Source organism: Papio anubis, chromosome 5 (assembly GCF_008728515.1).
Source record: "Papio anubis isolate 15944 chromosome 5, Panubis1.0, whole genome shotgun sequence".
Taxonomy (NCBI): domain Eukaryota; kingdom Metazoa; phylum Chordata; class Mammalia; order Primates; family Cercopithecidae; genus Papio; species Papio anubis.
The window spans coordinates 61,810,164-61,831,962 of NC_044980.1; the positions used below are offsets into that span (position 1 = coordinate 61,810,164).

The window sequence follows — 21,799 nt, forward strand, 5'->3', positions numbered from 1 at the left end:
ACTGAAGTATGGACAGCCAACCATTTGGATGTCTGTCTCATAGGTATTTGATCTGACCTTTCCCCCTGTTATAAAACTGGCTCCACCACCTCCACTTTCCCCCAACTTTGCTACTTTGATAACCCAACTCTAGGTAGGGCCCGCCTGGTCATAGCTGCTCTTTGTCCTTGGCAGGCTAGATTAGACCATGTGAGTTTTAAATGACTTTATACTACGTTTTAGGTAGCATCAGCCCCTGGAGAAGTTTCCCAAGTTACAGCACATGTCCTTTAGCTCTTAGAGATAATTACCTGGCCTTTCCAGTACTCTCTTCCCATCTTCATCTCAAATGGTAACATTCTTTATTGTGTGTCTTTGATCTTTGGGCTGTTGTACTAATCTTAAATCCAAAAGCCGGCTCCATCATTGACTCTCCCAGCCCTTGAGGTCCTTCCTGTAAATAGACGACCTGCCCCGATGACCTAGAATCCCTGGGGTGGGCATGCAGACCAGGTATCTTTTATGACTCATGTTGCAGATAAATTGCACTAAAAAATTAATAGGCAATGAGATATAGGCCCTTCTCACATTAATTACTTTTTACTTCTAACATTTAAAAAAGTTGGATTTATTCTGCTACTATAAATCCTTCCTTCTTCCCCACCTTTTTTTTTTTTTTTTTTTTTTTAAATTAGAGAGGGTCTTGCTCTGTTGTCCAGGCTGGAATGCAGTGGAGTGATCATGGCTCACTGCAATCTCAAACTCCTAGGCTCAAGTTATCCTCCAGCCTCAACCACCTGAGTAGCTGGGACTAAGGCACACACTACCATGCCTAGCTATTTTTTAAAATATTTTATAGAAATGGGGTTTCCCTATGTTAACCAATCTGGTTTCAGACTCCCGGCCTCAATGAGCCCTCCTGCCTTGGCCACCCAAAGTGTTGGGATTACTGGCGTGAGCCATACAAATCCCATGATATCCAGCTTCTACTTGACTTTGATCATTGTGTCTTGCTCCCTCTTTTAATTAGACTGATGATCCCATTGCGGTTTTATTGAGAATGATATGTAAGTCGATTGTTCCAGTAGGATGTTTGATACCATGCATCCAGTACCACAGACTTCATCAGCTCTTTGTGTTTTCTTAGCTATGTACATTGCCTTGATCAATCCAGTAGTATTGGACTATAATATGACATTTTAGATCAGTTTAGTCTTATAAATTGGACTATATGTTTGTTCTCCAAGTTAAATTATAAACTTCTGGAAGGCAGGGACCACATTTAGCCAGTCATTCAAAAGTATTTAATGTATATCTATTCAAGTAATTTTTTTCTGTGTTCTTCTGGGTATCCAAAGGGATTCAGTGTTACATAAAATATAATCCTTGTTCTCAAAAAATTTATAGCCCACTCCTAGGCTGTAAGCTTCATGTACAATCCCAGGCTATGTGTTATGTTATTGAGTAAATGACCACCAAGTGATACTGTGTTTGCCAGGTTTACTGCAATACGACGAGGTGAATGTCAGCCACCAATGACACGTGCTAATACTGTGACATCAGAGCCCTCCATGTTAGCCCTGTAGAAATACCTATGCTGATATGTCCAACTTTGAAATAGAGCCACAAAATGGAGAATAACTCAGGAGAAATGAGTTGTTAAAAATGTACATTCATGCACAGTGTAACATTTCAGTCAACAACAGACCACATATATGAAGGACCGCATATACACAGGTGGTCCCACATGATTGCAATGCCGTATTTTTACTGTACCTGTGTGTTTAGATCCTGTCAACCTGAAAGGAGAAGTTCAAGGCAAAATTAAGATATGTAGAGAGTTTCATTGGGGCTAAGTTTGAGGATTGCAACCCTGAGCAGAGATTCAAGTTGCTCTGCATGTGCACTCCAATTAGCACCAGTTACAGGTAGATTTTTAAAGGGAAAGAAGAGGTAGTTCCTAAATTGTTTACCAAGAATTTATGTTAAAATAACACAAGCTATTAATTGTGTATCCATTGTCATTTCTGTCATAAATTCCAGGAAGATGAAGATAATGAGTGAAGCAACTAGTCAGAAACAAAATGCCTTTAAACGGTTTTCCCCCAGGCAAGGTGAGGACGTGACTGAAGTCTCTACTCCTGCCTCTTTGGGCCTGATAGATTTTGCGTATTTCACGTAGCTCTGACTGCTCTGAGCTATTTTTCTTTTCTCAATACACAAATACCATTGTGTTGCAGTTGCCTCCAGTGTTCAGTACAGTAACATGCTACACAGGTTTGTAGCCTGGGGTCCATAGACTATCCCATATAGCCTCAGCGTGCAGTAGGCTCTACCATCTAGGTTTGTGTAAGTGCACTCTGTGATGTTTTCACAAGGACAAAATAACCTAATGAGGCATTTCTCTAAATGTATCTCTGCTAAGCAACAGGTGACTGTATTTTCGTCAGGCAGATCACTGAAATTACGAGATTATTTAGGGAAGTTATATGAAATGGATAGATAATCTGCAATGCATAGTATGTTCTGTAAAATTCTAGTGTATATTGTTTATGAAAATGTGTTTAAAAGCTGAATGGGAATTTATCTCACACTTCAGCAAATTTTTGTTATCTCTTTTCCAGATTCTGCCTTAGAGTCTAGTTATCTGTGAATCAGTCTTGTCTCTCCTTTTATACTTTAAACACTTTGAAACAGCTTCGTTTTCTTATCTCACACAGTACTTTGTACATGGGAATAGACATTCCAGAAATAGTTGTTATATTGGATAGTGCCTTTTCTAATATCTACATGTTCAGCTGTTTCTCTTTTCTTCTATGAAGACAGAGAATTGGGCCAGAACTTACTGTGGATTTATCGTAATGGATTAGATATATTTCCAGGAAGTACTATATAAGGTAATATCTATTTTCCTATTGACTTTCTTCAGAATTTTTGAAAGCTTATCCCTTTCTCTAGCTATTGAAATTAGCCTAATTTTTTGTTCATAGGTGAAAGCAGTGTAGGCAACCATTCATTCCCATTGTAATTAATGCCTTTAGAAGAGGTTTTCTGCTAATAGAAAAGTTAAGTTCAAGTATCAAGCCAGTAATGTCAATAATTACATCCCCCTGATCACTATGACCTGAATCATTTCATTACATTGATACAAATATGGAAAGGCCCGAGGCACTCGGGCTTGAGTCGCCTCAGCATCATCACTTGCTATTTCTCCAAGTTTTCTGAGGCTGTACACAAGAGTACAGACTGATGTAACACATTGAATTTTGGAGCTGTGTTTGTACAAACTAATTTTTAAAGTAAAATACTATATTTGAAAGCAGAATCACAGGCGATTAAGAGTGCATTCAATATGCACATCAATTCGACATCCTAACTGGTCCTCCTGCTTCCTCCTTTTAATCTAGCAGCCAGAATGATTCTCTAAAAACAAAAGTCAGGTTATGTTCAGAACCTTCCAACAGCTTCCCTTGTCACTCAGGCTAAAAACCTGACTCTGCACTGTGGGCTGCAGGCTGCTGCAGACCTGCCTCCTGCCATGGCTCTACCATCCTCTGCTGGCACTCTTCCCTGGCTCTCTGCACACCTGCCGTGCTCACCTAGCTGCTGCTCCTAGAACACTCCGGCCTCAGGGCCTCTGCTTTTGCTGAATGCTCACTTCCTTGCTTTCTGATCTTATCCTCTCTTACCTCCCCAGTGAGGCCTTTCCTGACCACCTGTTTGAAATTGTGAACTCCCACCCCTGCACTCTCTGTCTACTTTGTGCATTATTTTTCCTCCATCGCTATCTCATGTACCACAAATTTTACAAATTCGTTATGTTCATTTTCTGTTTTTCCCTCCAAAATGTAAGCTTCCTTGAGAACAGAGACTTTTGTTTGTTTAGAAAAGTGCCTAGCATCTTAGGCACTCAGAAAGTAATTTATTGAAGGAATTAATGAAAGCTTGGGAGGAGCCCTGATTTCATGGGCCATAAGGAAGATGATCCCAGCGAGTTTCTTAACTTCACATTAGTAGCAAAGGGTGTGTGACAAAGGCAGAGAACAGCTTTGTTCTCTGCTGCCTTCTAAGGAGTAATAGTGCTTATCCAGCCAGCTACTAGGTGTGGCCTTGTGCTATTCAGAAAAAGTGGTGGAGATGTAGACTTGAGGATGCCTAGAAAGAAAAGGTCGACTGATTTACATGAGAAAGACAGTTATTTCTGGAAGAAGACAACAGAATGTAGGCAAAAGTAGAGATATCCAGGTGAAGCAGCAATAAGCAGGATTTGGGGAAGAAGTGTCCAAAGAAGATTTTAAGAAATGTTGGCTTTATGTTGCATGATATAACATGATATAATTTTTCTTTCAAATATAGCCTCTTGTCAAAGACATTTTTCAAAGCTTTTTCAATCAAATGCACAGAGTTCTAGATCTTTAATGTTGCAAAGAGGAAACAGAAATGTCCATGATATATAATTTTAGTGCATTTAGGAATCCTCAAATTTGCTTCAAAGGAATAATCTAAAAAAGGAATGAATTAGACCCATATTTATGTTGCCATGGTTAAACCTCAAAAACATAATGTTGAGTGAAAAAAAAGTAAGTTACAGAATCTCTAATTCTGTATAGATATTCATCCAAAAGTATAATTCATCCAAAAGTCAAAAACATGACCGTCATACAAATATGAAATGAACATGTATCAAATATTTTGTTTAACATATCAGTGAGGGCAACAGTAACATTAAAACAGGTTCAAAGAGATTTTTTTAAATCAGACATATATGAATATATATACATATATAGTCAGGAATTATGAAACAAATTTGCTCATAGATGCAAAATTAGTATCTTATAGGACATTGATAGTAAATATTTGAGTTCATCTTTCCTTGGGGTGGACATTAATTGTATCTTCACCAGATAAAATTCATTCACATTATTATGGATGAGAATCATTTGCATTACTCCCAGTTTTCTACTTAACTTAAGCATCTACAGAGTTTTAAAATCACCTAGTCAATAGAAAAACAATGTGTATACCTTTACAGAATCAAATAATTCCCAGGGATCATCTACTATACAAAGCCCAACAAGCCACTAAAAGGTAACTCTTAATTTCTTTTGTACAATTTCAAGTCTCTGTTTTTCCTGTTATGTGATACTACTAGTGAAAAGTGGAACCACACACGTAGTGTGGTTATACATATAGTATGTGTATGTAGTATCATACAAATAGGACAAATGATACAGTTGCTTGTTCCAGTGTGGTAGGAATTGTTGGATTATTTTTCTATTTTTTTAAATTTTTGAGACCAAAAAAAAATAAGTTTATGACTATTTCTCTCATCTGTTTCAACCTCTTCATTGTGAAGAGATGGAGATAGAAACCTGCTTAGTTTATAACATTTATTCTGCAGTACCACATTAGCTAGACAATTTCTGCCTTCCGGTCATGCCCTATTTCTTCCATTTCAGACGACTTCTTTGTTTAAGAAATATTCATATGATCATCTTCTCTTAAGGTGTGAGGAAACAGTTAGCAGATGTTCATGGACAGTAAAGCTCTGGTCTATGATTGGTCTCCTGTGCAAATTTATCACATTTTCATCAGGACGAAGTAATAATTCTAGCTTTCCAGAATTACCGGGGCCCCTCTTACTCAATTCACTATATTATTACTGCCCCTCAATGGTGGTTAGTCTTATGTTTTACTGAATGTTGACCTTTCAAGTCAGCTGTGAATGTAAAAATCACGGCCTCTTGGGGTTTCCTCTCTTCATTGTTCTTGCCATGGTCAGAAATGATCAGAATTTATGTCTCAAAGTGAATGTAATTTAAAATTAAGTTAGATTTCAGCTACTCAGAGTAATTGGAAAAGGCCACAACCTGGTGGGCCTCGCAGTTTTTAGAGACCTGGTGGGGGATGGCTAACAGGTTCTTCTGCCAGGAAACAAGTGGCAGACCCAGATGTGAAACTTTTACAGGTCCCACCAAGCCTTTCTTATGGAGCACGGAGCATAAGGACAACTTCTGCAGAAATGGAATGGGGTACTTGGAACCAAAAGTACATACACCTCCTTCCCCACCCGCCTCCATCTTAGTAGCCCATAGCCCTCTTTGTCCCTCACACTGAGCCAGGCCTGACTTAGATGATGAAATGCATGGCCTGTCTCTTTATCTTCCTAGCAAATGGGAGGTGCTTTTGGCAGCAATTAGGAAATTGAGAAGCTCCTTGTGAAACTGTTTTGGCGATGGTAACAGTGAACTCAGGGAGCAGGTGTGGTGCCTTGTTCAATCCTCATTTCGCCTGCCTGAGCAAAAACCATGCAGACAAATAAAACACTTCCTGGTGGTGACCTCATGTCACTCCAAAGCATCTCCACCCAAGCACCCATTCAGCTGTGACATTCTTACACACAGTGTTCTGTCCATGCCTGCTCACCTCCTACCCTTCAGGGGCAGCCAGTCCTTCTCCCTCAAGGTCCTATCATCAGAACATCTTTCGCCCTTCCCATTCTTCTCAGATTCTATAGTCAGCAAGGTGCGTTTCTTGTGCTCTAAGTTAGCTTTCTATGCCTCCTAGTTGCCCCTAGGAGGAGCTTCCCAAGGAGGTTCCAGATAAATGAAGAAAGTAAAAATAAATGCTTACTTGTGATCATCAGCTCCTGTCCTAATCCATTGTTTATGCCATTGTCTCAAGTTGTTATATGACTGTTTTCTCAGCCTAAATTCTGAATTTGCAAGTAGTGACTCTGTGCCATTATGTTAATACTACAATAGTTGTCACCTTCTAAATTCAGAGAACAAACTGTGCATCTTATCCACAGGAAAGTAAGTTTTTCCATGTGCTGCTTCAACTGGAGAACTGAGAGAGGAGGTACTTTGTGGGAAATGGTTAGTCTCACATTGAGCTTTCAGATTGCAGTATGCGCATGGTGGATGGCTTCTAGCTGTTGAAGAATGAAGTCAAAAGAATGCATTTAAGGATGGAATAGTTGCAACTTGAGTTCGTAACTTTTGTTTAGTTTCATTTTTGCGGGCGTGTCCCTGTGTCCCTAAGGATGAAAACTGGAGATAACTCTTTACAAGCTCAAATGCTTGGATAAGGGTGAATAATAAAGAAGAGATTCCAGCTACAGGAGAAGTAGTATTCATGTTTAATCTGGTCACACATCACCTGTTTTTGCCTTGGGTGACTTTGCTTGAAAAAAAAGAGCAAGGCAGAATTGACTTAGTTGTGCTGGTGAAAAGGAAGGAGGCTTTAATTTGTCTGAGTGGAGATGTTTCCACTATTTTATCACTTAATGGATTAAATGAGTAGGCGTGGCCGTGAACACCTGGAGAGGCTGCCTGACATGCAAGTGCCATAAACCTCTGCTTTCATGGGCAGAAAAGTATGTGATACCTGGAGAACAGGGGTCAGCTCAGCGTTTTGCACCAATGTTATTATTAATGTGGGCATTGCCAGGTGCTGTGGCAACCTAGGTGGCAGATACAGTTCCAACTCAATTGGAGTTTTCTTACTGTTGGGGTTAAGTGCAGATTTTAATTCATTTATTGGGAACCAGATACTTAGAGTAATAAGATTGGGTGACTGTTAGATATACCAGAAGCAGGTACTATTGAGATTGGATGACTTTTCCCTCCTGTACCCTGGAAAGGTTTTCTACAGAATATCTCAGTAGGGTCCTAGGATTTTAAAAGTATTTAGATATATATATATAAAGGCCTAGGTATTTGGGAATGAAATGCAATGTAAAGTGTCCCTCTACCCTTGAAAATTTTAGCAACAATTCATTCATAAGGCTAAGACCCCATTGCATAAGTATAGAGATTTATCTCCTGTACATATGGAAATATATCTTAGCCTATACTATATAAACACTGGCTTTGCTACTTTGGGAACATTTGATGTTTAAAAGCTTTCTATTTCATTGTCGAGAGAGATTCCGGAAAGTTCCAAGTCTGTTGTAATTTTAATATCATCTCTAGCTTCATTTTGAAAGGAAAAAAGGTTAGAGGAGACACTTTCAGTGATGAGTTATGCTTTGATTATTCATGGCATTTATCAATAAGATATACCTTCGATAATTTGTTTTGTGTAACATATACCTATACCTTAAATATGGTAAACTGTTCAAATTCTGAGGTAGTTTGTTTTTAACTTCTCTTCTTTTAACTTGCTCATGTATTCATAGATGAAGTAGCCTGTTTTCTTTGACTCTACATTGCATTCATAATGAATCATCTATTTATAAAGATTAGAAATCTGTATAGAGAAGTAGACGCACCCAGGATGACTGTAATGTAAATCTGTTAGTATATTGACCAAACAAGTATATTTTATTTGCGGGTTTTATTTAGACATTTCTTTTTGAGATTTTTTTGAATCACATTTTTGAAATCACTTTTCTACCCCTTTTTGATAGACTTTAAATAACTAATACAATTTTGAGGGTTTGTTGTTTGTATTTTCATTTTTTTTAAAATCTAAATTGTTCACTATTTTGCCTGTTGTGGCAGTATATGTACATTAGTGTGTATGGTAATATACATTTCTTAGAAAATTTTTAAGTTTTTCTTTAAGAAATAACATTTTCTAAATTTAGTTTTAAGTATATCAGTATATTTTATACCTAGTTAAGATAGTCATTAGATTACTATTTGCACTGATACACATTTCTTATTTTATTTATACATATAAACAATAAATATGTTGAAAAGATTTTTATACATGATGTAGATCAAGTGCTAAACATGAAAAAATATAGCCATTTTTATAACAACCTGGATTTCAGTTAATTTGCTGAAAGAAGTTTGCTGACATTTCCAGGACATAAATCTGTCATTTATAATTTCTTCTATTAGCAACAGCAAGTTAATATATTTAATATTTCTGTATTGGAATGAAAGGAGACATTAATTTGAATTAACACTAAATATACAGTATCTTTTTAAAACAATCAGACTGTCTGATTTAATGATTGTGAATTTAATAGGTTGAATACGTACATTTCTTGATAGATGAGTTGATAATATCCAACCCACCTTCATAATTAAATATCAAAAGTCTATTCTTATTAACAACTGCTTTAAGGCTGAGTAAACATGATCTTAATTAAACTCACAGATAATACTAGGGAATGCTGATTGCTGCACTAAGGAAAACAAAGTGATGCAGCCCGACCTTAAGAAATTATAAATATAGGACTGTTGACAAATGATAATAAGCAGCAAACATCTAAGAGAAGATAACTCCGAAGTTCGTATTGGTGAAAGAAATTGGGTTTGGTTTTGAAATGTATTATTTGAATATTTAGAAACGTTTTCTCACTGTACCTAAATTAGAAGTCCAGTGAAAATTCCTGTTTCAGGAATCTGGTATAACAGAGGTCTGTCCTGCATTAAGAAGGTATTGCAATAAACTCTTAATGGTGGTTGAGGGCAGCATAATGTAGGAGGATAGAGGCACAGAGCCCTGAACCTTGTTATAGGTGAATTAAATGAGGTAACTTGCTGAGTTTTATCACCCTCCTCTGACTACTGTATTGCTAATAGAGAATGAAGTGCCAATCTATTTTGAAGAAAAGCAAATGAAAATGAGATAATATCCACTTCACCATCCGCCAGTTTTGTATTTGTCTTATTCTTTAAGGCTTGTGAAAGTTACTTTGAAATCAAATTAGCCATTTTATAACTTCCTACTAGCAGAAACAGGAACAAATTGTTGCCCTGTGCTCATGTGTAGTAATTTATTTCTAAGCTCTGGGTATTCACGATCAAACCAGTAGCTAGCATGCTTGTGAAAGAGGACCATCACTATTGTTTTTATACACTGGGATCTGATTTTATGATTCCAGAACATTTACCTTAATAAAGAATTTGTGAATGCCATATACAAGATGAAAAATGAATGAGTGGTGAGATACATTTATCTTAGGCATCAGCTATTCTGTTGACAAAAGGCACAAATAAGAAATTTTGTCTAAATAATTAGATTTTTAATTAGTGCATCATTATAAGATTAACGTCATTGCGCTTCATTGCATGTAATTTTGTATTAGAAATTTTGTGTCAGCAAAGATGCTACCTGTGGTTTGCTGATTTGAATCCTTAATTTATCACTTGTGTGTATGGCATGTTGCATATTTGCAGTCAAGCGCTGGAAGAAGGTATTTGATTATTGCTCCACTGGTGGTGAGGAATATTGATGGTGTTGTGCTTTATGAATACATTATATTTTCTGATATTCAAGAGGCAGCCACCCCTCAAATATTAGTGAATGCATAATTGTAATAATTTTAACAATAACACGAGCAGATAGGTTGTTCAACCTGGTCCATGTCTACCTGGAACATGCTTGAACATTATCGATGCTGTATTCTTTTTAAACGTTGTTTCTTCTTTCGTTTTGATAGTTGCCGAACAAGCAACCGGAAAAGCCTAATAGGCAATGGGCAGTCACCAGCATTGCCTCGACCACACTCACCTCTCTCTGCTCATGCAGGTAATTGGTTACCATTTCTTGAGTTTTGTTTTATTTCTTTATTTGTTGGTTTTTAAAATAATTAATGCATTTTGAGATTTGGTGTGTCTTCACATGTTATCTTTGTTTTCCTGTTGTTTTATCCCTAAGTTGTTCTTTGTGACATGTTAGCCCAAATCTTATCCTTTCTGTTTAACTGTTTGGACTCTAAAATATAGAATTCGTTTTTATATGGAGTCCCTTTTTAATTATTTCTTTCTCCATTTCTAAATGCCTGGATGATACAAGACATGGTTTTCATGTTAGGAATATCCTTGGGAAATGTAAACATGATAACTCATATGAAAAGTACTAATGTTAAGAACTGTTCAGCATATTTCTCCCTAAAATTGAACTTGTCTAATATATTGTGATGGTCATTTTAGGGACAATGAAGATTTAAGAGACAAAGCCTTTGGCCTCAAGTACGTTATAGAATTATAAGGAAGGTTAGAGCAGTACTGTAAAAACTAGACAATGATAACTGCTTTATATGCTGGTTTGTTGTTTTTTTTTCCAAAGTTCTATCCATGGTGATGCAAAGAAGAGAAGGGTTAATTTCAATAAAGAAAGTCTGGAAGCCTTTAAAGGAGCCATTTGCTCAAGATGTTGAAAGATGAGCAAGACTTTGTTGGCTGGTAGAGATGGAGTGAGAGGAAGGGAATTCTCAGTGTATGGCTAGAGTGTGGGATGTGTGTACTTCATTAAGAGAACATAAGGATGGAAAGGCAGAGGAAGGTCAGGAAGTGGGAGGAAGTTTGACTTTGAAGCCCTTTTAAGGGTTTTAAGGAGGATCTGTGTTATAGGAAGGTATCTTCAGGATTGTGAAGGATGAAGGTTAGAAGAATGAGCTCTTAGCCCTACTTCACTGTACTCTTGTGAAAACTCTCAATTTGACATTCATGTGTTCTCAGATGATCTTGACTTCATATTTAAATGCAGGGCTATCACTCTCACCCAGAAAGCAGTTCTTAAGCTCAAGGGGCATTTCAAGTTCAGATTGGGAGTTGTCTGTTATATCACTGGGGAGAAGAAGGAGAGAAAAGTAGTTGCTCCTTTGGAGTGAAATTTTATTTTCTCTGTAGAAATAATTAAAGGAATTAAAGGTGGTAAAGTAAAAAGGTAAAAGATAAATAGATAAAATTATGACACTGTAAAATGATCACTAACATCTAGAAAGGCCTCTGCCAGGTAAAACCTTAGAGTTGGAGAAGCTCTTACACAGATGAAGACAAGTTCTAGACCACTCATTGCAGCATCATCTGTAATAGCTAAACATTTGAAGTAACCTAAGGATCTATGACTTGGAAAATGAATAAATGAATTGTGGCATAGTTATATCCAAAACACACTGTGCACATAGAAAACAAATGAACACTACTCAGATTTGCTTGTATGAAGCTCAAATATATTGTTGAACAACAAAAGCAAGTCACAAAAGAATATTATGTAAGCCTTTCATATGAAGTTAATATGCTACATACAATATTTTGTTCAGGGATATATATACACACATATGTATACATGATATATATTTATCCTACAATATGATTATAATCTATACATTCATTGTATTATATTTTAGGTATTTTAATGATATAAGAGCCTAAAGGAAAACATGATAATGTCAAAGACCAATTTCATGATAGTAGTTACCTCTGAGAGGGCATGAGAGGGATATAATTAGGGAGTGGGTGTAAGCAGTGGTAACATTATATTTCCAAGGCTACATGATGAGAATACATTACTTGTATTACTACCATTTCTGTTTTTGAGATTGATATTACACCACTGTCATTAAAATCCTACAGAGGGTCAAACAATGCCAAATACTTTACTTGGAATATCACTCTGGCACCCAGCACAGTAGTGTATGCTAGATGCTAAGTGAATGATGGATTCTGTTTTTTAGTATATAATTCTGTGATTTAAAGATTTTAATTTCACTCCTCTTTATAGTATTTATAGCAATTTCACCATCCTTTATGTGCCTGTTGATTAGTCTTTTATAGCTGTGATTTTCTTCACTTCTAATATTGAGAAGACAGAACATGTGGCTAAGACTTTAATGATCCTTTTAATTATTTTTCTTTTCTCTCATAGACTTAGCTTAAGTTCTTTCTCCTTAAATATTAATTTAGAATTTAATCAGAGGAGTGGGCAGAGGGAAGCCTGTCATTCAGGTTCTAAGAGTGTTTTGTTTTTGTTGTTTTTGAGACAAAATCTCCCTCTTTTGCCCAGGCTGGAGTGCAGTGGCACAATCTCAGCTAACTGCAACTTCTGCCTCCCAGGTTCAAGAGATTCTCGTGCCTCAGCCTCCCGAGTAGCTGGCATTATAGGCCATGCCACCATACCTGGCTAATATATATATATATATTTTTTTTGTATTTTTAGTAGAGATAAGGTTTCGCCCTGTTGGCCAGGCTGGTCTCAAACTCCTGGGCTCAAGCAGTCCTCCTGCCTCAGCCACCCAAAGTACTGGGATTATAGGCATGAGCCACCGCACCTCACTCAGCATTGTTTTTCTTTATGTTATGGAGCCAACAGGTTATTGTTCTCTCAGAGGCAGTAGAAGCCTGTCAGACTTTCTGTGAGAAGTGGCATTTATCACTGTCTGATAGATTCCTATTTCTGTATAAAAGGAAGAACATGTGAATACGATAGAGGACTAGGCCTCACATCTTGATAACATGCAGCGCCTCTTCATTGGCCACTCCTTTTGCCTCACCCTTTCTACTGCTACGTTCTTTATCCTGCGTTGGACACAGAGTGCCAGTGAGGTTTTCTAGGTATCTCCATCAAAATGAGATGGAAGAACCTCCATCTTTCAGCACTTATTAACCTAAAAGATGAAGCTGCACTTTCTACTTTTCTTAGGTGGGGATTACATGAACCAGGCCAGTCATCACGGACACATCATTTGTACCTATCAAATGTATCAGTAGAGAGTGCTCTGGGGAGAAAGGGATACTGGCATACACAGTGCTCCGGAGCGTGTCTTCACAAAATAGTGTTTGTGGGGAGCCAGAGATTCCTAAAAGAACAGTGAATAGGACAGTCTCATTGAAATTAAAAAAAATAAAAAGAAAGAAAAGGCATAGAAAATCACAGGCTCCTACATCCAGGAAGATTCTAAGCATGAAAAGTAATCCAGAAGTCCCAAAGGGAAAAGACTAGTGTATCTCTCTTACAATGAAAATTTCTATATCAAAAACAAACTCAGACGAAATCAAAGTACAAAAAATGTTTGTGCCCATAACTGATTGCCAGTTTACATGAAGAAATTGTGTAAATTGATATGAAATATTGAACGCATCAATAGAAAAATGGGCAAAAGATGCAAATAGCATGACATAAGGAAAACATGGCCAACAAAACATGAAATGATATGTCATTGCAATTATTTAAAAAAGTGGCCAGGCACAGTGGTCACACTTGTTATTGCAGCACTGTGGGAGACTGAGGCAGGTGGATTGCTTGAGCCCAGGAGTTTGAGCCTAGATGACATAGTGAGACCTCATCTCTACAAAGTTTCTCAAAATTACCCAGGCATGGTGGCACATGCCTGTGGTTCCCAGCTACTCAGGAGGCTGAGGTGGGAGGATCGCCTGAGCTGGGGAGATCAAGGCTGCCGTGAGCTATAATGGTGCCACTGAACTCCACCCTAGGTGAAAGAGATAGTGTCATTCACCTAGCATGGGGTCAAAAACCTTTTTTAATTGATAAAATTCAGTGATAGCAAAGATGTGGGAAAGCAGTCCCTTTCCCGTGATCTAAGGGTTGATGTGAATTAGTGTAACCATTTTGGCTAGTGGTTTTCAGTATTGGTGAATATTTCAAATGTGTTGCCCTTCTGCCCAGCAAATTCATGTAAAGGAATTTATCTTACTGATATTCTCATAAAATAACAGAAAATTTTAAGTATAACGTGGCTTTTGTACCTAGCAAATGGAAAGGTACCAGTTTTCTTATTTAAATTTTTCTTCAATAATGGACTAGTTAAGTAAATAATGATTCAGGGGTATAACCCAGCACTAAATAGTTGTTACAAAGAACAAGGTGGGCTTTTGTGTGCTGGTACTGGAAGGATACATAAGATACATTATTAGGTGAAAACATTGCATGTTGTCATTTCATGTGCATCTGTGTTTTAGAGTGTGTACATACAGATGAAAGCACACTTGTATATTCATGCATAGTCATAGAAATTTGTGGAAAAGGAAAGGATAAACTGTTAAGTGTTTAGGGAATAAGAAAGTAGGGAAATTAGCACATAGTGCCTTTCTGATAAAAATAAGGCTCTAAAAATAAAACCCATAAGAAAACAATATAATATCTGCAGTAGTTTTCTATTGCTGAGTAACAAATTACTCATAATTTACTGGTTTAAACAACATGCATTTATTAATCTTACAGTTCTTCAGGGCAGAAGTCTGGGCAGGCTCACCTGGGTTCTCAATGCTCAGGGTATTATAAGGCCAAAATCAAGGTGTTGGTTGAGCTGGGCTCTTATCTGGAGACTGGGAAAGAACTCACTTCCAAGTCCATGCAGTTGTGGACAGATTTAGATCATTGCCTTTGTAGAACTGAGTTCCCTGCTTCACCCTGGCTATCAGCAAGAGGCTGCTTTTCAGCTCCTAGAGGCTGGCTGCCATCTGCAATCTCGTAGCCAGCAGGGGCACATCCGGTCATTCTCACACTTCAAATCTGACTGCTCCTCCTTCCATCAACCAGAGAAAACTCTTGCTTTTAAAAGGCTCACTTGGTTGGGTGAGGCCCCACTCAGATAATCTCTATACTTGAAGGTCGACTGACTTTGGACAATTACAGCTTAAAAATCTCTTCATAGTAGTATTCATTTTTGATTGAATAACTAGGGGACTGGAATTTTAAGGAGATCATGGTTAGAATTCTGCCTACCACAATAACACTTCTTATTGTATTTTGATTTAGATGGGTAGAAGTGGGAGCTCTAAGAGTGATACTTAAGAGGATGAGCTACAGAGGAAAAGGAGATAAATAACTGAGACACAGTGACTACAGGCTTTGAAAGTGCTTAGGTAGCAAATGTAGCCCTGTTGGCCAAAATACCTATTTTCTGTGTCTTCAAAAGTTGTTTTACTGTGAATTTGCAGGTGGCTACTTTGATGTATTTTTAAAAGTGTTTCTATAAGGAAGGATGGAAAGGAGTTTCACTTTTCTGTTGGGCAACTTTAGGAGTTATTGAAGATAGGAAATATCCCTAAATCTCTGTCTATGTGTATATATAGATTTAGGTTACAAAGAGACTTCATTTCTTAAGGGTTAGTCACCACTGTACTTATGCAGCTGTGTTCTGCTTGTTTGTTTAGGGTAGGCACATGGGGTTTAGGCAACAAAACACAACATTCCGAATCCCACTCTTCAAAATGAATCACATGAACATTTTAATGCACATCCTTTCATTATCTTCTCTGCCTCCCATCCCACAATCACCCATGGGGCTTTGACTTAACAAATAAAACTCAGCTTGTAACTTAGAGGGTTTCCAAGGAGAAACTATATGACATCATGTACATTTTTAAACATAGTATCTTCATTATCTCCGAAACCTCTTAAGGACCTTTCTCTTTTTGATTTAGAATCTCTCTTTTTGAGCCACACTTGAGAATTGTTTGCAACTTGCTCACCTTGCACTTCAGCTATATCAGTTCCACTCCTCTCAATCTTGCAACTTGTTCATTAGATGAGATACTAAATTGGATGGTGATAAAGGCAATGGTTTTATAAACAGGCATGTTAATGCAAAGAATTGAAAGTTAATAGTCTGGCAATAAGGTAGATAGGGAAAAATAAACAAGGCGGACTAGTGAATTCAGAGAAGACAGTCTGGGGTAGAACGGGGTAAGTAGATATTCCAGTGTGCCGGAGATACTCCTGGGAGTATCACTGATATAACCCAGTGCCATCCTTGATATCAGCATGAAAGTTTGTAACATTCTACTGCCCCAGGACTTTAACCTTGGAAGATGTGTAGTTGGGCCGTAAGGGATTTAGTAAAACCTGAAATTTTGGCACACAATGCCAACCAAGCACTTATCTGTTTACTAATATGCATATGACTGTTTCATTTTAAAATTTCTAGAGATTTTGTAGGCTATGTTGCCATGACTCTAAATCTTCAAGGCTTGGTTTGCTTTAAAAGCATGAGTTTCTGATTATAACAGTAAAGCTAATAATTTGTAAGAAATACGAGAAATCATCTGGGAAATATAAATCCTCTATCAACCTATTACTCAGAGATAACCCCTGTTACCAGTTTATTGTATCTCTTCAGTCTTTTTTCCTGTATGTACTCCCTGTGTGTGTGTGTGTCTGTCCATCTGAACATGTGACTGAAATGCCTATGCTGAAACTTTTATTCTCCCCTTATCATCACCAAATAGTACAGTGTTTAAGAGTCCATCAATACAAGCCAAATATAATATCTTAGTATTTGTAATGTGCATGTTTTATTTCTATGGGATTTAGACGTTTTCCATACTCATTAACCGTTAGTATCTCCTTTTATTATTTACCTTTATTTTTATCCTCAGTCCCTCTCTTTTGTTTAATTTTTAGTTCATTGGTTTATAAGACGTGAGAATTGATATTAATCTTTTATAATCTCACCAGTATCCTTTTTCAGTTTGCTGTTTCCCTTTTTTTTTTTTTAACTAATAGAAGTTATTATTTTTCTTATTTTTCATATTGTGCGTGTGTGTGGTCCAATCTGTCAATCTTCTTTTTTTTTCGGATTTCTTCCATGTTTGTTGTTATGTATAGTTGTATAGAGTTTTGCTTTTTTAACAAGACTGGTCTTGCTCTCAGCATCACCTGCTCTGATCTCATTGCTTCCCCTCCCTCTTTCTGCTTGACAAGTTTATCAGTGACGCGTTTCTTTACCTTTTCATACTCTTAGTCTGTCAGTATAGGGCAAAAAAAAAAAAAAATCTGAATTCTTTCTAAACTAGCCAAATGGGCGTTACAACCGTTTTTCACCTCCCCAGACTCCTGGAGTTGACTCACACACACACCTTTCCGCTCAGGTATTTGTGGTACCATCAGATTTTCATGCAGTGCTCAAAGGAGAGGCTATTACTTGTGAATTTTAGGTTGCTGGTGAGAACAGTTTAGTCATTAGAGATGAACGATCTTTAGGTGCCAGTGAAAAAATTCTCTTTATAAGATGAGGCTGGGCTGGGCACAGTGGCTCACGCCTGTGATCCCAGCACTTTGGGAGGCTGAGGCGAGTGGATCATGGGGTCGGGAGATCCAGATCATCCTGGCCAACATGGTGAAACCCTGTCTCTACTAAAAATACAAAAATTAGCCGGCGTGGTGGTGCACGCCTGTAGTCCCAGCTACTCAGGAGGCTGAGGCAGGAGAATTGCTTGAACCCAGGAGGTGGAGGCTGCAGTGGGTCAAGATCATGCCACTGCACTCCAGCCTGGGTGACAGAGCGAGACTGTCTCAAAAAAAAAAGAAAAAAGAAAAAAAAAAAAGTGAGACTGGAGACATGGCCCTGAGTGAAATATTGCCTTTGTTGTGTTTATTTTGTGACTTTCATTCAGAAGCCTTCAGCAGATTTTCCATGCTTGAAATATTATTTCCCAAATGGTTGAACCTGCTTTATAGATCTTTAATAAAAATGTTCATTCAGCAAGGCAATGACCTCCTTTGGCTGCATAGACATGATAGCACAAGACAAATAGTTCCCTTGCCTCTTTAAATTTGGGGAATAGGACAAAGGAAAATTTTGTGCTCACAGAGACGTAGCAAATTAATTGTTAGCCTTAATAGGAATTAAGTTTCCTGGTGCCCCACATAACCACTGTTTCTTTAAAATAATATTAACTTTCTTTTTTGTTTTTTTCAAAGGGATTTCTGACATCATACATTTCCTTTTTTAAAAAAATTTATGTCAGTCTCAACAAAATCAACTTGTAAAACCTTATCTTCAATTTAGAGCACCTTGCTGTCCTCCTTGTAGAGTGTCATTTTATGTTGGTAAAATAGGCAAATTATGTGGCTAAACTTTATCCAGGTGATTCCTTTAGTCAGCCATGGGTAGAGCATCACCTTGGAATCATCTAATTTTATTAAAACCTTTTTCACTGAGTCCCAAGATCAGATTTCTTATAGTGTGTATGTCCAAGCTATATCATTTCACAGTGTATCTATTCTGTGATTTCAAGTCATTTCATTAATAAGTTTCTCTGCATTAGGGAGAATACCATCTTTATGTTCCATGCTGCTCTCACTTTTTTTTTTTTTTTTTTTTTTTTGGTCCTTAGCCTTTGTGTAATTGCCAATTGTTACTTAAGTAATGACACATCTTGCCCTTCCTGCTTAGGGAAAAGAATGATAAAATCAGATGGACTGACGTCAGTCAATGTGTTTTCCTAGTCTGGGGTACTGCTTTGTGTTGAGTCAATAATCGGGTGTATATACCAACATCGTTAGTCTTTGTTAATTCCTTTATGCAGATCTATCTGCCCTGTGCCCTTCATTTATCATTTTGGCCCTTAAGAATTCAGTAATGTTGATGTATAATCTATTCCTAATAATAATTCAATGACATTGTTCATATTTCCCTAATCTCTGGGTATAAGAGAATTTAATCTGAATGGTCTTTGATTTAGATTTTTATTCTCTCCTTTATTATAAATCAAAGCTGTTGGAAACTGATGCCTACATTTAATTTTAAAGCTCCTCCATGTTAACAAAAGTGGTAGCAACATTTTTTTTTTTTTTTGTAAGAACATGAGTCATCCTGGGCAGCCACCCATAGGGCAGGTTTTTCATTCTGTTTAATTTTGCTTTTTAATCAAAATTTTGCAGCATTTTTGTTGTATTTATGTATCCACTGGGGACTTTGTTTAGCTAGGGTTGGCTGCTGAAGTCCCAGCTAGATCTTAATTACATATTTTCCATGTTAGAATTGACAATCCTTAAAGAAATATTGGGTGTGGGGTGAGAGAGAGTTGATCAAAGGTGACTTCCAGCTTGCTGAGAATATGGAAGACTGGACGGGGCATTTCTCAAGATGGAAGAAATAAGAAAAATGAATCAGAGGTCATACTTAAGAGTTCACTTTGCTGCATATTGGGCCAACTTGCTCATGACATCCAAGTGATGTAAATAGGCAGTTGTTGTTACATAGGTCTGAAACTCAGAGGTTGTCTCTGTATTGGCGATGTCAGTTGGAAGCCATTAATTCACTGATGGTGTTTAAAACCATGAGAGGGGAGGAAATCATTGAAGGGAGAGTTGGAGTGAGAAGAAGCCGAAGCCTGGCTCTACAATGCTAACATTTTAAGGTCCTGAGAGGACACATGGCCAGCGGGAGACTGAGAAGCAGAAACCTGAGAGGCAGAGGGAAGGTGGAGAATGCAGTCCATAGAATCCAAAAGCAGACAGGTGCCCAGAATGAGGGAGGCATCCATCTTAACATCAAGTCAGCCAGCCCTATCAGGCGCTTCACAGATGTTCACTGAAATAATAAATAATTGTTTATAGATAAATGGCCAAAGCCTCATTTGCCTCTTAGGACCAAAATTCAGCATGTGCCCTAATGCAAGTCAAGCATTACTTCCCCCAAAAGAGGGAGTCTTCCTTAACACTGAAGTGCCTACAAAGCCCCATACATCATACATTATCTTAATTACTTTATTTTGAAAGTAGTTTTAGCAAATCTTTTATTTGCCTTGTCCATAATATAATCCATTTCAACCATTGCTAAGCTGAATGGAGGCTGTTGCCTTTCAAACTCTTCCATAATTTAGTTACCAAAGTGAGACTGATATACAACCTCCCAAGTCCACAAAGCAACCAAACAGGGCAGTGCTTCACCTAAAGCAAGGAAATCTAAAACTTTGTTTTTGTTTTTGTTTTTGTTTTTTGAGATGGTGTCTCGCTCTGTCACCCAGTCTAGAGTGCAGTGGTGCACTCTTGGCTCACTGCAAGCTCCACCTCCTGGGTTCACACCATTCTCCTGCCTCAGCCTCCCAAGTAGCTGGGACTACAAGTGGCCGCCACCACGTCTGGCTAATTTTTTGTATTTTTAGTAGAGACAGAGTTTCACCATTCACAGGATGGTCTTGATCTCCTGACTTTGTGATCCGCCTGCCTCGGCCTCCCAAAGTGCTGGGATTACAGGCATGAGCCACCGCGCCTGGCCTAAAACTTTCTATTTTTGACAGAAAATTGACATTGGGAATTCTTGAGGTTACTTTTTCTATGAGAAGAGATTCTTATAAATTTTAGAGAGGGGAAGAACTCTTGAAAAACTAGAGTCTCAAAATAGTCAACTTCTTGAAAGTTACTGAGATAGGATAATCTTTTTAATAACAAATTTTGTAAAAAAAAAAAAATACAATTGGAAATTAAAATAATTGGTTTATCTGCTTTGTCCATTTTTGTATTTGATGTTTTCAGATTTAAATCTGGTGCAGCATATAATTACATATTTTATTGCTTAAAATGTCTAAATAAATAGTATAAATAACAATGTATTAGTATATATATTCTAAGTCCCTCAAAGTTTATGTATTCAAACTGGGAAAAATAATTTTCTCATCTGCTAGTTGAAAATGAGAAATTGCCTTGTCTCTAGGATTGCTTTTGTTCTAAGGTATGATCAGCGACCACTTAGAAAGTAAAAGGTACATTTAAAATTCTAACTAAGTCACCTCTCACTCTTGTGGTTTTGCAAACATGGTGGTCTCTGTCGGGACAGTTTCAGTGACCGTCACAGTGATTTCTGTGGCTTTGGCTTTTCTGTTCCTAGCTCACTCGTCAGAAGTTTACTCTCAGGTTTATCTCTGAATTTGAGTTAGAAATCCTCAGCTGTGTGTAAATAGAGACTGTCTTCCTCCTGTCATTAGCTGGTGAGAGAGTGTGGATTTGTATCACAGGCAAACTTAACTGTTCCACAGAAACAAAAGGACTTGAGGCAGGGGCCCTGTTAGCGTGGGGATCAGCCAGCTGTCTTCATTAAGTGTTCACTGCCATAGACAGAAGGCTGAATGCCCAACACAGCCACAGTGGCCTGTACCCATCAGGCAACCAGTAAGGGAAGTTTAAAAGTCTGTATCTTAAAATCAAGTATATATGCTAAAAAGCATTTTCTTTTTTTGGCACATTTAAATATCATATACAGGAATGATGTCTCTTCTTTGAACTTATTCATTCTGGCATAATTGCAGCTTCAACTTTATGATGCTTTAATGCAGATTTTTGAAATTGACTGCAGCAATGTGTGAGTACTTCTCTACAAAAGCCATGTAAA

The 21,799-nt window shown here is 37.6% G+C and overlaps 1 protein-coding gene across 15 annotated transcripts in view; it reads left to right on the top strand.

Moving 5' to 3' along the window:
* Positions 1-21,799, top strand: part of MAST4 (microtubule associated serine/threonine kinase family member 4) — a 576,418-nt gene that overhangs the window by 449,298 nt on the left and 105,321 nt on the right. For all 15 annotated transcript variants that reach the window (XM_017959600.3, XM_017959601.3, XM_017959602.3 and 12 more), the window contains one exon: positions 10,382-10,470. In XM_017959600.3, the coding sequence (XP_017815089.2) occupies positions 10,382-10,470 (89 nt within the window). The remainder of the gene's footprint in view (positions 1-10,381; positions 10,471-21,799) is intronic.